Source organism: Corylus avellana, unplaced genomic scaffold (assembly GCF_965113065.1).
Source record: "Corylus avellana unplaced genomic scaffold, dhCorAvel1.hap1.2 HAP1_SCAFFOLD_138, whole genome shotgun sequence".
In the NCBI taxonomy this organism is placed as follows: domain Eukaryota; kingdom Viridiplantae; phylum Streptophyta; class Magnoliopsida; order Fagales; family Betulaceae; genus Corylus; species Corylus avellana.
The window spans coordinates 724-16,374 of NW_028290538.1; the positions used below are offsets into that span (position 1 = coordinate 724).

At 39.3% G+C, this 15,651-nt stretch overlaps 2 protein-coding genes across 2 annotated transcripts; both read left to right on the top strand.

Annotated features, from left to right (window-relative positions):
• Positions 1 to 360: 360 nt before the first annotated feature.
• Positions 361 to 4,029, top strand: LOC148582452 (uncharacterized). The gene has a single exon (XM_088512077.1). The coding sequence runs from the start codon at positions 361 to 363 to the stop codon at positions 4,027 to 4,029; it is 3,669 nt and encodes a 1,222-aa protein (XP_088368203.1).
• A 5,236-nt stretch (positions 4,030 to 9,265) lies between these two features.
• On the top strand, positions 9,266 to 10,492 carry LOC148582453 (uncharacterized). Its single transcript, XM_088512078.1, has one exon. The coding sequence runs from the start codon at positions 9,266 to 9,268 to the stop codon at positions 10,490 to 10,492; it is 1,227 nt and encodes a 408-aa protein (XP_088368204.1).
• The last annotated feature ends 5,159 nt before the right edge of the window (positions 10,493 to 15,651 follow it).

Genomic DNA, 15,651 nt, shown 5'->3' on the forward strand with positions numbered 1-15,651 from the left:
TAGAATCTCCATCAGAAGTAGAATCTTCCTCTAAATGTATGTTATTTTCAAATGCAACGGCAGGTTCGGGTTCATCCTCTACTGCGTAGTACGGTATGATGGCTATAATATCTGGTACGCTGTTTGACGACCTGTGAAACTCACTAGGAGACATCTCGGAGACAGAATGAGGTTTCAAGAGTAACACACCTATATATGTATATACCGTAAAGGGTGGGGAGCCATTGCACCAATCAGATCATAGGTATTCGTATTAAAAAGGGAGTAAACGAGGTTCGGGCATCATTCGAGTCTAGAGATTTGAAGAATAATCATCTCGAAGATATCATGTATATCTGTCACGTATGTAATGAAGAGTTCATGGATGAGGACTTTTACACATATCATTACGAGGTGTATCACAATGCTATGGAAGTTGACTGGGAACCTGACGAAGATACAGACGCCCTCCTTGGAGATGAAGTACAAGATCTACAGGATATTCAAGAAGAACCTACGCAAAATCGACCTAGTGTGATTCAATATGCACCACCGAGGGAAGTTACTCCGATGACAATAGTTTTAACTAATCAAGCACTAGAAAGATCCGTCGTTCGGCACTACAGAATTGAAAATTGCAACAACTTGGAACTAAACGAATTTTTGTCTGAAGCGAAGAAATTGGTTACATCGAAATTACAGGAGGAGCTTCGGAGGTTGAATTTTTTGAAATTTGGTTTGTTGGTGGACACGCTGTTTGTAAATTGCGAAGATGAAAGAAGCAACAGAGGGTTTATCTCCAGAAATAGAAGTGTTATGGTTACAACAGATTTGGATTCAGTGGTTGAAGAGTGTTTGCAAGAAATTATATTGAAAATCACAGAGCATGAGGCTCGAGGATCAGGATGGTCTTTGGAAGCCTTAAACAGTATGGATTTGAGAGTTCACAAAAGAGGGTATGGTGAACGAGGAAGTAGTTACATTCCATTGCCCCAACGTATCTCACATACTAAATCATGCATCAACGTAAAGAATGAAAATGATAACGAGTGTTTTAAATACGCTATGTTAGTGAAACACATGGTTTCCAAGGGATATGATAATTTGGAACGTCCAAACAGGCGATACCAAGAACTGACTCACACGTACAACTTCAATGGAATCACGTATCCTGTGTCTCTTGACGATGTAAAGTCTTTTGAAAAGCGAAACGTCAACGTATCCGTTAATGTTTTTGGACTTGACAGTAGAAACAATGTATTCCCTTTGAAAGTCGTTCAAAAGGAGTTGCGGGACCACACGGATTTGCTACTTATCAAGGATGATTGTACGTCACATTATGTATACATTAAGAATTTCAACGTGTTAGTTGCCCAACAACTATCGAAGAGACGTGATAAAAAAACTGTTTGCAAAAGATGTTTCAACTTTTCACACAGAGACCCTACCTCCAGGGATGGATCTAACTGGCTAGCTGAACACTCAAAGCTTTGTTGTAAAACAGCACCTGTTAAAGTACAGTTACCTAGTCCGTGGAATACTTGCTTACAATTTAACAGTCCTCAACAACAATATCGGATTCCGATAGTGGTGTACGCCGACTTTGAATCATGTTTGATTCCTGTGGAAACAACTGACCCGGATGAACCAAGGAATGGAAAATACCAACAGCATGTTCCAAACAGTTATTGCTTCATTGTCAAATCAACACTACCCGAAGAACACCTACGACAATACGATATTCCAACTCACCCGGTATTGTACCGTGGAAAAGATGCAGCTGCTAAGTTTGTAAGTGATTTGTATGAAGTGGCTCAAAAGGTATCATTCTTATACAGTTACGTTGTTCCGATGAAACCCTTAAGTGATCTTCAAATGCTGTGGCATCTAATTTCCGATGTTTGCTATCTCTGCAAGAAGCCATTCACTTATGAAAATCATAAGGTACATGATCACGACCATTTGACAGGAGAGTACAGAGGTCCAGCGTGCAACTCGTGCAACCTTAGTTATAAACTGCCCAAGTTTATTCCGGTTGTTCTTCACAACCTTAGCGGCTACGACGCACACTTCATAGTTCCAGAACTAGGACGTGATCATGGATCAATTGATGTGATAGCTCAAACTACTGAAAAGTTCATAAGTTTCTCTAAGAAAGTGTGTGATGTGAAATTACGGTTTCTGGATTCACTGCGGTTTATGCCGTTCAGCCTGATGACACTTAGTTCCAATCTTGAGCGAAAAGACTTAATAGAAACCAGCAAAATAGTGTCTCAAGATAAAATTGATCTTGTATTACGAAAAGGCGTTTTCCCTTATGACTATATCGACTCATTCGACAAGTTTGACGAGACTTCATTGCCTCCAAAAGAAATGTTTTACAACAAACTAAATGACACGTCAATAAAGAAGAAAGATTACGATCATGCAGTTAAAGTGTGGAATGAGTTGGGCATGGAGACCCTTGGAGACTACAGTGACTTTTACGTCAAACTCGATGTTACTTTGTTGTGTGATGTAATGGAGGAGTTTAGAAATGCATGTATGATGGCGTATGGGCTTGACCCTTTTCATTTCTACACGTCACCAGGGCTAGCGTGGCAGGCCATGATGAAGGAAACAAACTGTACTCTCCAACTTTTGACCGATATAGACATGGTTCTTATGGTTGAAAATGGAATCAGAGGAGGTCTCACCCAGGCGATTCTCCGCCACGTGAAGGCGAATAATAAGTACATTCACGACTACAGACCTGAAGAAGAATCAGTCTATATAGGTTATTTTGACGCAAATAACCTCTACGGATGGGCAATGTCCATGCCCTTGCCATATGGAGGATTTGGTTGGGTGGACCCAACTAAAATTGGAGACATAAGTCAAATTCCAAAACACGGAGATTTGGGATATATAATCGATTTCGATTTTATATACCCGGATGAACTTCACGACAAGCACTTTGATCTTCCTCTTCTTCCAGTTCACGACATACCACCATTGGGAAAACATCCGAAACTGCTAACTACACTCGACAACAAACAAAACTACATCGCTCACTTTTGGTCGGTTCAACAGGCGATAGAATTTGGCATAGTCATTACTAAGATTAACAGAGTTCTCCAGTTCACTCAGAGGTGTTGGCTTAAACCGTACATAGATTCCAATACGGCACGAAGAGCCGCCGCTACTTCTAAATTCCATAAGGAGTTTTTCAAAGGGATGAATAATAGTGTATATGGGAAGACCTTAGAAAATAAAAGGAACCACATGGACCTGAAGCTTGTATCTGACAGGAAAAAATTAGAGAAACTAGTACGAAAGCCTAATTTCAAAACTTCAATCATTATAAACGAAAATCTTGTCGCTGTTTGTATGAATAAAACAAACATCTTAATGAATAGACCCATTTATGTTGGTATGAGTGTACTCGATATTTCAAAGACCCACATGTATGACTTTCACTATAACAAGATGGTGGATTACTACGGAAGAGATAACATAACGATTTCGTATATGGATACCGATGCGTTCGTTTACAAAATTAAAACTGAAGATATGTATGAAGACATAAAAACATTTCCACACGAAAACGATTTTGACTTCTCGGACTATCCTGCAAACCACCCTCTGCATAACCTGAAGAACAAAAAGCTCCTAGGAAAATTCAAAGACGAAACTAACGGTGCTCCAATCCTGGAAATGGTCGCCCTGATGTCAAAGATGTACTCCATGAGGATTGTAAAAGAAACTCCAGAGCACAGTGTAGACGAAGAAGATGATGATGGTGAAAAGGAGGTTGACAACGTTATCAAGAAGGCGAAAGGAATAAAAAAAATCTACCTAGAGAAGAAAGTCAAGTTTGAACACTATTACAACTGTCTTTTCAATGATGTCAATCACACTGCTGAATTCAACACCATTCGCAGTTTCAATCACAACTTGTTCAGTCTTACACAGACAAAAAAAGCTCTTTCAGCTGTAGATGACAAGAGAGTAATCATGGAGGACAAGGTTCAAACCCTTCCATACGGACACCGGTTGTTGAGGAATTAAACCGTATCAACCCTCAAAAATTCCCATCCATGAACTTAAAAACCGGCCTTTTTTAAGGCCACCATTGATTTCATTCTCATCCATGAACTTCAAAAACCGGCCTTTTTCAAGGCCCCCATTGATTTCGTTTTCGATTTACGCTACCGCCTATTTGAATACTTTTACAAGTATAAATTAAGTACGTTACCAGGGGGTAAGTCAGTCCACCATACGACATGAACCAAAGACTACAAATTGTTGAAGAGTTACACAAGCCAGCGAGAAGACACTTTCCTCGCCGACAAACGGTTTTGAAAGGGATCCACGATTTATATCAAGCAGATCTCGTAGAAATGACAAAGCACAGTAAACTTAATAAAGGATTCAATTATATACTAACAGTTATCGACTGTTTTACTAAAGTGTCTCATGCTGTACCTCTGAAAAACAAAACAAGTGAAAGCGTCACAAACGCTATGGAGGAAGTTCTGTCAAAAATAAAGAAAAAAGTTAGAAATTTGCAGACCGATGACGGAACTGAGTTCTTCAACGCTAAATTTTCAAAACTGATGACTAGGTTAAATATAAATCACTATTCAACATTCAGCGAAAAGAAGGCATCTATCATTGAGCGATTTAACCGCACGTTAAAATCGGCTATGTACAAAAGGTTTTCGGAAAGAGGATCTTTTATTTGGTATGACATGTTACCTTCATTGGTGAAGAGGTATAATGAAACAGTTCATAGCACAATTGGAGTTAAACCAATAGCGGTCAACAAAAAGAATGAAAAACTGATTTCTCAACGTATAAAACGAAATACAAAGCCACGTAGAGAAAGGAATTCGCCTAGAAGATTTTCTCTTAATGATGAAGTAAGAATTAGTAAATACAAAAATGTGTTTACAAAAGGATATCTACCCAACTGGACGAATGAAGTGTTTAGTATCCATCGAGTGCAACCTACGAATCCGGAAACTTACATTTTGAAAGACAGTGAAGGAAAGATACTACACGGTGGATTTTACGGTCACGAACTTCTCAAGTCTAAAACTGGCAATGTGTACTTGGTTGAGAAAATTATAAGAAAGAAAAAGGATAAACTCTTAGTGAGGTGGCTCGGTTTCAACAAGAGTCATGACTCCTGGATTTCGAAACAAGATTTGATATAAAAGGCAGTGCATTGCTTTAAGCGAGTCATTTGTACTTAAGCACCTCATGAATATGACACGACAATGAGCTCTACATATACAAAATTAAAACGTCCAAGTGTAAAGTGTATTCAAGATACTAATGGAAACAGTAATATTCGAGTTGAAGTTCAAGAAGACAAGATTAACGTTGGTAATATTGATTGTTTTACCCCAGACACCGTAAACTACGACAGTAAGAAACATGGAAGTCTATTGCCAAACTCTCTTCGATGCATAGTCAGTGGTCCGTCCAACTGTGGGAAAACTAACGTTGTTTTTTATCTTCTGACCGATCCTAATGGATTAAAGTTTTGCAATGTTTACATATTCTCGAAATCACTCTATCAACCAAAGTACAAGCTGCTTACAAAAGTGTTGACCGATGTTGCGGATGTTAAACTATTTACTTTCGATGGTCACAGTGAAATCATGGAACCAGAAAATGCGGAACCTTATTCAATATTTATCTTTGATGATGTTTCTTGCGAAAATCAAAACATGATTAGGAAATACTTTGCCATGGGTAGACACAATCATATAGATTCTATATATATTGGACAAACTTACAGTAAGATACCAAAACAACTTATAAGGGACAATGTAAACTTCATCGTTGTCTTTAAACAAGACGAAAGAAACCTCAGGTATATTTACGACGAACACGTTGGTAACGATATGTCATATGATTTATTCAAGCAAATTTGTGAAACTGCATGGAATGATAAATACGGATTCCTAGTCATAGATAAAGACAATGTGAAAGAAAGAGGACGGTACAGAATAGGATTTCACAATTTCATTGTGTTAAATGAATAGCGCATCGTCAATTACAGTCAGTTTTCATCGGTCAGTCATCAAGAGTTCATCAAAATGAAAGATCAGGAAATCTTGTTGAAGGAAATAAAAGCGTTGAGTAATTCTGTGAGGGAAAAGACCCAGGCATTGAAGCTCGGTCTGAGTGACAGGAATAGGTTTTTGGAGGAGACATTCAAACCTATAGTGGAACCGCTGAAGAAATTGAAAGAATCTTTAAACCCTGAGCGTACTGAAGACTTTAACGAAGTTGTTTTCAAGAAAGATCCACTTTCTACCGCTACTTACAAAACCACAAGTGAATCCACAAGTGATTTAACTGAAGATGATGAAATGCAAGATGAGGAACAAAGCGTCCATACAGGCGATGAAACAAAACAAACCATGTCCGAAGATTCACCTACAAATTTATCCATCTTAAGCCGAGATATACCTGAACAAGGACCATTAACTAGAAAATATATTTTAAAAATGTTACACTCTGGAGGGAAAGCGAGTAGATACCATGTATATGGCGCACGTTTAGAACAGGACGGTCTTCATATTGGAGACGCTCGATTGGAAATTGACAATGCCGACAACATTATTATAAATGGTCAAAGTTTCAAGGGAACTCGTGGTCTCTTTGAATTAATCTTTAAATCCACCCCAGAGAAATATACTAAAGGTGATTTAAACAAATTCAAAAACATCTGCACTTTGACTAGTACGCATAGAAAAAGTTATTCCAAAAATGCGCCTATTCACAGAAACAAATCTACGAAGTATAAAGACGTGATATCGAAGCTGTTTTCTACAATCAGAGGAAAGTCAAAAAAAGGAAGCGGAATGACAATGAAATCCGTTTATGACACAAATATTATATATTACAGAGATGTTAATAAGCTAGTTGATCGTATGCGTTTACTGCAACAATCAATTGACGCGGGACACAGTGGCCTTGATAACGAAATGATCGCTCTTACTGAAGAGTTAAAAGGGAGAGGATTTGTAACTGTGTCTCAGTTAAATCATGAACGTTGACAAGTTTGGACGTCACGAGAGTAGTGTTAACCGAGAAATTTTGAGGGGTCCCAAAGGAGAAGGTTTCCGGTTGACTGAAGATGGAAATTACGATATGGGAAGGAAACGTCTATGTAATCTTGACGATGCAGTTCAAGACACAGATTCTGTAAATCTCAAATCATTGAAAACAACGGCGTTATATTTTGACACCAATGCTAATGTGTTTAATGCTCAAGGGAGACGCATTACTAATATACCTACAGCAGTTGCTGATTATGATGCGGTGAATCGACGGTTTGTTGTAAATGAGATAAAGAAGTTAAAAATGGAACTGGAGGGTAATATAAAAGAAATATCAACCAGCCTCTCAGTTAGTAGTTTGCCGGATACGGTAACAGAAGGTAGAGATAAAAGCAAATGAATCAAGCAATGTTATTCAGTCCGTTTCACACTGTTGAGAAGAGAGGAGGTGGAATCACCAGTGGAGCATTGTCTCTCGTGAGAAAGGTTTTTAAAAGTATACCAACAGGAGCGGTAGTAAATTCTGCTATCGACGCATTGCCAGTTGAATTACACTTGCCAGGGGGCTATCGCTACTGCGGTCCCGGAACGAAGCTAAAAGAGCGTTTGGCGCGAGGAGACGTTGGCATAAATAAACTGGACGAGGCCTGCAAGGACCACGATATCGCATATTCCCTTTATTCTGATACTCAAAGGAGATCTTTGGCGGACCGTCTGCTAGCTGAAAAAGCTTGGCAAAGAGTTAAGTCAAGTGACGCAAGTATTGGTGAAAGGACAGCGGCTCTTGCTGTAACCGCAGCGATGAAGACAAAAACAGCTGTAGGTGGAGGTTCGCGTAGGAGAAAAACTCCTAGGCGGAGGAGGAGAAGGGCTCCCCGAAAAAGGTCTACCGTGGGTGCTGGTAATAAAAAAAAAGCCAGTCGAAGAAGAAAGTGCAGAAAGTGTTCAAAGTCAAACGGAAGAGGGTTGTTTCTAAGACCGCACCGTGTGTACTAAGCTCAAGGCGGAAATTAATCTTGCCCAATGTGCCGCTAAGCAACGAAGAATTAAAAAGTTACGCGTCCTGTCTAAACATTCCATTTTTCAGAGGTGTGTTTATGCGTAACGAATTACCAACCACTATATGGAATTTCGAGACAGGTATTGTCAACCTAGACGACACAAATGGCACAGGTACTCACTGGGTTTGTTACAAAAAGTGGTCAGATACTGTCTACTATTTCGACAGTTTCGGTAACCTTCCTCCTCCCAAGGAACTCGTAAAATACTTTGCTAATGTTCCCCGCATCGTTTTCAACTATGACAGAAGACAATCAGAAGACACGTCCGTATGCGGTCATTTATGTTTAGAGTTTTTAGCAACAAGCGTCAGTATGCTTTGAGATGTCATCGTATACAGTGTCCATAAGTAGTAATGCGACATATCTAACTTGTCACCTGTTTCCTCCACTTCGTTTGAGACAGGATAAAGAGTGGGAAGCAGCGTTGTTAGACTTTGCTACATACAACTCGATTCCTAATGTAACAGAAGACGTAAACAACAAACTACACTATATGAAAAGTTTTAATGAGACGACACATGACATAGTTCAACTGAAAACTGGTTCATATGAGATTACTGATATTAATAGAGAGTTGAAAACATTACTTGGTGAAAATAATATAGAGTTGAAAGCAAACAATAACACTCTTCGGAGTGAAATTAAAAGTAAATATTACATTGATTTCTCACAGCCTGGATCGATTGGTGAGATGCTTGGATTTCCTCAGACTACATCCATACTTGAGCCTAATGAACTACATACGAGTCCATTAACTGTGAACATAAACAAAATCAACTCTATAAACATAACATGTAACATTGTACAAGGTTCGTACAGAGATGGCTCAAACGGTCACATATTACATACATTCTTTCCATCAGTTGCGCCCGGATTTAAGATTGTCGAAAAGCCTCATAATCTCATATACCTTCCTTTAAACACCACTCACATCTCAGACGTCGTATTGAGCGTATTAGATCAAGACGGAAACGTCGTCGATTTCAGAGGTGAAACCAAAACACTACGCTTACACATAAGACAAGTTTTGTAGAAGAATGGGGCTCAACTTTCTACATAAACGTAAAGAAGAAACGAAGCCGTTCAGTCGTCCTCAAGACGTTGAACGGTTAACACCCGAAAACATAAAGTTCTTAGAGGATCTTGGATTTAAGGTTAACAAAGATGGATATTCTAGACATCAAACACGGACCAGTCTTCGACGAGACCTTATGGGAGAAGGAGTATCACACTCACAACCCCTACGCTTCATCGAAATTGGGAAGTAATGACGAGATTCGTATTCCAATTCAACAACAAGACGTATACACTCTACCTTGTGAAAGCTATATTTACATTGAAGGAAAGGTGACAAAGAAAGATGGAACTGTTGGCACTGATGTTCCTTTTATAAACAATCCAATGGCATTTTTGTTCGAAGAAATAAGATATGAAATATCAGGAGTAACAGTGGATTCAACAAAGAAAGTAGGAGTTACAAGTACATTGAAAGGTATAGCTTCCTTAACGCCGAATGATACTAACGCATTACAAACATCTGGATGGGTAGCACCCACTCATACAACGTTTAAACCTAACGCTAGCGGTTACTTTGATTTTTGCATTCCGCTGTCACAAGTACTAGGGTTTGCCGAAGACTACAGACGTATTATAATCAATGTCAGACAAGAGTTGGTATTGTTAAGATCTTCAAATGATTTGGATTTAATTCAAGCACCAAATGGTACAGCTGCTGACAAATTAGAGTGGAAGCTGGAGCTAGAGAGGATTGTTTGGCGAGTACCACATGTACGGCTAGCTGATGAGAAACGCGTAAGTCTATTGCGCGTGTTAGATTCTGACAGAGATATTGTTCTTCCATTTAGGAGTTGGGAAATGCACGAGTATCCAATTTTACCAACAGCTCGACGTCAGACGTGGGCCGTAAAGACTTCTAGCCATTTGGAAAAACCAAGATATATAATTTTTGCTTTGCAAACTGGTAAAAGGAACAGTGTAACAGGAGATGCAGGAAGCTTTTGCCATTGTGATATTACTAATATTAAGCTGTTTTTAAATTCGCAATTCTTTCCATACGACAACCTAAATGTCCAGTTTTCAAGAGATAAATACGCAATGTTGTATGACATGTATGCGAAATTTCAATCATCATACTATGGAAGAACGAATGCCCCACTTCTTTCACCAGAGCAGTATAAATCTCAGGCTCCAATTTTTGTCATCGACTGTTCGAAACAAAACGAATCTGTCAAGTCTTCTACCGTAGACATACGTCTCGAATTCGAAGCAGAGAAAAACATTCCTGCTAACACAACCGCTTACTGCTTGATTCTACATGACACTATTGTGACTTACACTCCGTTGACAGGCGTAGTGCGGAAGATAACGTAGCGTTAATACGTAATACCTAGCGTTGGTGGAGAGGGAAATTTCCCCCACCACGAAACACGACCCTATAAAAGGCCACGCAACTTCGCTCTGCCAGTCATTCTTTACAATGTCTACGATGGATTCGAACGTCAGCTTCAAGGAAGGAGAAAGTGACATCAACAAATTTCTCGAAGTGGAACTTTTAGAATACGTAATTCCAAAGGAAACTAAGGACATCGATGGTGCAAACTCGAAACATCCTAAAAGAAAGAGGGAGGAGAATGAAGAAGACGACGAAGACGCTAAAGATATATTGACAGGAATATACTTACGTACTATGTATCCCTTAAACAAATCTATTGACAAAACCGTTACTGTAGGCTCTTTTCAATCACTCAGCTTTCAACCTGCAGTTCTTCTCAACCATGCCTCAAAGTCCAGTTTACTCTTTCCAGCAGGAGTCTGGGAAGAATTTACAAAGTACTGTGAACACATAGCAACATGTTTACAGAACAATTTGACTGGGAAAAAGACATCAATCATGTTACTAAACTCAGATATCGAAGTTGACATCATCAGGTTGAGAGGAAGTCAATTTGTACGCTTCAGAAACTTATCTAAACACCAAAAGAAGATAAATCTGTCTTGTGAAGAGTTTCATATTCTATCCAATCTCGTCCCTGCAGTTACAAGATACTTACAACAACTAGTTACTTACGACAATCTAGTGGAAAAGTATCTCAAAGCAGCTGTTCTGAAATCACCTCCACCTCAGGTCACGTACGGATCCTTAGATGTTGCATTTTACAACAAGCTACCATTTGAAGTTGATTGCTACAGACGAATAAATCAAATAGTAAATGAAAAACAAAATGGTGTAACATACGATCTTGCCGAAACCGTAACCACGGAGAATAGTGATGCTAAGCCTGTAAACAATGAAGAGTCATCAGCGAGTACACAGGCTTAATTATTTTTTAAAACACAAAATTCGTGACCTTGAAACGTCTACAAACCCTAACATCAGAGAGGTATAAATACGAGTAACTCCACGGATAGTTCTTACTTGATAGTTTAGCTTCAACCATGTACTGCTGTGAGGAAAAGTGTTTCAAGACTCCATCTACAGTGGTAGACGGGTTAGCCTGTACAACATGTGAAAGTTTTTCTTATTGTAAATGCCGTTGTATGACATTCATCAAGAAATGGGAGAATCAAAAACCTATCCAGGAAACTGTTGTATTCTATAATACAAGTCATTTTAATACGTGTTGCCCTGATAAGTGTTTTAAGTTCAAAGTCAGGCAGATACACGGAATTTGTCTTAAAGGTGTGTGTCGCAAGACATTTTGCGATTGCATATTGGAACAGTGCAAGAACAGAGTTAGTTGGCAAAGCGTATAAATAAACAGCAGACACATAGGAGCTACATTTCGGAATCAAAGTCCAAAGAACAAACATCTCTGTAAGCAAATATGGATACTGTCGCGGCAGTCGAGGAACCCAAAGAACACACGAAATGTGTAGTTGAATTTCAGGCATTTAAAAACAACAGTGGGAGATTTATCGTCAAGGAACTTGTCATTTATGACATAACTACACACGTTGTAAATTACTTCGTTTTCAAACCTCCATTTAGTATTTGCAAACTGAATCTTAAAGCGTCCAAATCAAATAATTGGGTAACGTCAAACTATCATTATATATCATGGTATGAAGGATTCATTGAATACAAAGAACTAAGTAATATCCTTCGACATTATTGTAGACAGTACCACGAGATCTATACTTCTGGTTATGAAAAGTCCAAGTTCATCGGAAAGTATACGAAAGGCCCAGTAATTAATGTTGAACTACCCCACGCCTTCCTTCCCAACAACTATCACGGTTTATGTATTGGAATTCGTTGTCCTCAACATAAATTAAATCATTGCGCCTTGTCTCGTGCATACAGATTGGGAGCTTTCGTAAACAGTGGAGGGGAGGAATCCTATAAATTGCAGATGCAACAGTGGAGGGGAGGAAGCCTATAAATTGCAGATGCAACAGTGCAAGACTCATTCGCTCTTCTAACTTGACACAGGTAACATCGATATTCAAACACATACGTGCCATGGCTTCCAACGATCACCAACTTGAAGAGTTTGTACAAAAATTCAACATGCGATCTAAGTCCGAGTTACTTGCAGTGAGGAATGCAGCGAGCTCCAAGAAAAGAAGCACTACTCTGTACACTCGATGAAGAAGATGGATACCTCGCTTGGTCAAGCAGTTGTAGCGGTTCTTGCGACTCACCATACAAAGAGGGCGATAAAACCGAATTTCAAGTTTATTTGCCAAAACGTCATGTATCCTTCTTGATGAATGAAGATTTAGATGCTATACTTCCAGGAATGTTTTACTTAGTTTCGCATGGATTATCAAGCAATAACTCGCCTGAACTTACTATTCATGTTTGTTCTAACCAGACTGTGTAAATATTTCTCTAATACTTATATAGACTTTCGAAACAACTATGTGTAGTTTAGGTTAAGAAATACATTTTTTTAAATCTAAATTGAATGACCTTGAAAGTGTTACAAATCCATCTCACAGAATATGTTTATATAGAATAGTTCTTTTTTAAAATACAATTTGAATGACCTTGAATCGCACAGTATATAAAAGCTGTGCAACGATTTCACATATTTTATTCTGATGTTTATATTTGTCGAAGGATTGTTTCAACAACTTATGGAGTCGAAACGTACATTTCGTGATGGGCACATTCATTTTGCCGATCCATGTGTTACCAGTGTAAAGTTTTTTGAACCTGAAGAAGTCAAATCGTGGTCATCTACCGTTCTTGATAAACAAAGATTTAATAGACGTATTGAACAGAGTAAAGATAAATTAGATCTATTGTTAGAGACAAAGATAAAAACATTATAAACTTGCAGTCTTAATGAACATGACAAATGCAGATTATTTTAAGTTACCCACCGTGCTCTGTACGGTACGTATAGTTTCAAACAACACTCCTGACACGCGTTATCTGATTGGACATTAGCCTTGCGCCAATCAAGACGCAGCTTTAGTTCATAAAAGCAGAGGAGGTACGGAGAACCCACCACTCGACACCTAGACACAGACGTGAGAAGTTCATTTTTGTAACCTATTGACTAACCATGATGGCTTGCTACCTTTCCAAAACACGGGAGTGAATACACAAACATACAGTTGAATACACCAAGTCAGATAACTAAATTGACCGATGATTTACAGCATAAGATCCTGTTAAAGTATACTGTAACTATTGAAGAGATGAAATGTGACAAGCTGTACAGTTTGAATACCAACGATGGTTTCCCGACTTCAATTGTGTACCACAATTTGGTGATCAAAGACTTGACACACCTGAAACCGTTTCAAGTCTTCTTTACTTTCAGCTTTTCTCTCCAATTATATGTGCACAATTAGTAGCATGCATTCTGAATACACGAGGCCACCGACGTTTGAAGAGGAAGACACCTATTGCTCCATGGCTCCTCAACAGCCATTCAACATGACCCCGCAGAGCGAAGGATCTACAAGTTGGAACACCGGACCATGGTTTCCATCTGGAGACGGTGCAGCGTTCAAAACTGATGTCTAACAATGTAATATAGTTTTTTAAAACTCAATTTGAATGACCTTGAATCATACAATCCTTACGTCATCATGACGTCACTATGATTAAAATTAACCTCACACTATAGTGCGTCACAATGACGTCACTGGTGATGTCACGGTCACGGTGTTGACCTAGGCCCGGGTCGACGACATGCCCCAGCTCCCACGTCGTCACTGACGTCATTACCTAGCTCCAACGTCGTCGATGTCGTCACCGACGACATCGGAGCTGACCTATGACGTCACCGACGACGGAGTAAGCTGCCTCATGTCCTCGACCTTGACCTAACCCAACACCGTCACCATGACGTCACCAACAGCGTCAGCATCATTGCGCAACTGAGCCAGTTACCCCATTTATCCCCTACTATAGTACAATAGTTCTTCATTTGTCACATACCATCTTTTTACACAAGATACCTCACTACACAAAGACAGATGACATCGTCAAGTGATTTGATTGTGAATTAAATTAAACAATTTAACCTATAAATATAATTAAAAAAACATGAGAGGAAAATGTTAATATCATTACAGTTTTAGACATTTTCATTGAGATAATAATAATTTGACTAACTTAACTTAAATCCGTTGATTCTTATATGGAGCATGTGGCCTCGACGTAGTCTGTGCTCTGGCTCGCCTCCAGGACATCCCTGTCTGTGCGAGGTCTTTCTCCACCGCTCTGCTACACGAGTTTCTTGTCCTGCCTCCTTGCGGTTCCAGTCCAGTGCCTGTCTTGCTATACAGCTGTGGGCTCTTCTTCATCAATCTCCACCTTCTTCTGGTGATAAGTATTTTTACAGGTTCTTTTCTGGTAATCCTCCTTAAATCCTCGTTCCTGATTATATTTGGCCACCAAATTCCCACTATATGTCTCAGGCACATATTCACATATGCTTGCACCTTTGCAGCAGTGCACTGCTGATCCACTAAGTCTCGCAGCCGTACAGCAAGACAGGTATGACGTTGTAGTTGAAGAGTAGTATTTTGGTTTGCTGGAGGATTTGCCTTGATGCCCACAAAGAGCGGAGTTGAGCGGAAATCTCTTTAATTGGCTGTCTTCATTCTATTTTTAATATCCGCTTCTGCTCCTCCGTCTACAAAAGTCCGTCTTTAATAAGCGCTTCTGCTCCAGTCCCACAATACTACCGAGGTAACAAAAATCGGCTACTATTTCAATGTTTTCATAATTTTCGTTGTTCCTTGATTTATTTTCTTAGATTTAGTCTTATTTCCATTGACTCTCAATCCAATGTTGTTCGCTTCAACCCGCAGATCGCTGAGCTTCATTTCCATGTCTCGGAGGCGGAAGCTTTCTGCTAACTTGCAGAGATCATCAGCAACGTCAAGTTCTTCTAGCGGCCCTGCAGGCCCCCACGGCCCCCTTACCTCCTTATACCAAGCCCCCACCTCTATTCCTGTTTGTTGCTTTTCGAAGCATACAATCCAGTGTCATCACAAATAAAATTGGTGATAACAGACATCCTTGTTTCACTGCCGATTCAATCAACATGTATCGGCTCTAA

What these genes read in the sequence shown, in the direction of transcription:
- LOC148582452 (XM_088512077.1), top strand. Translation starts at nt 361, where the DNA reads ATGGATGAGGACTTTTACACATATCATTACGAGGTGTATCACAATGCT.
- LOC148582453 (XM_088512078.1), top strand. Translation starts at nt 9,266, where the DNA reads ATGGATATTCTAGACATCAAACACGGACCAGTCTTCGACGAGACCTTA.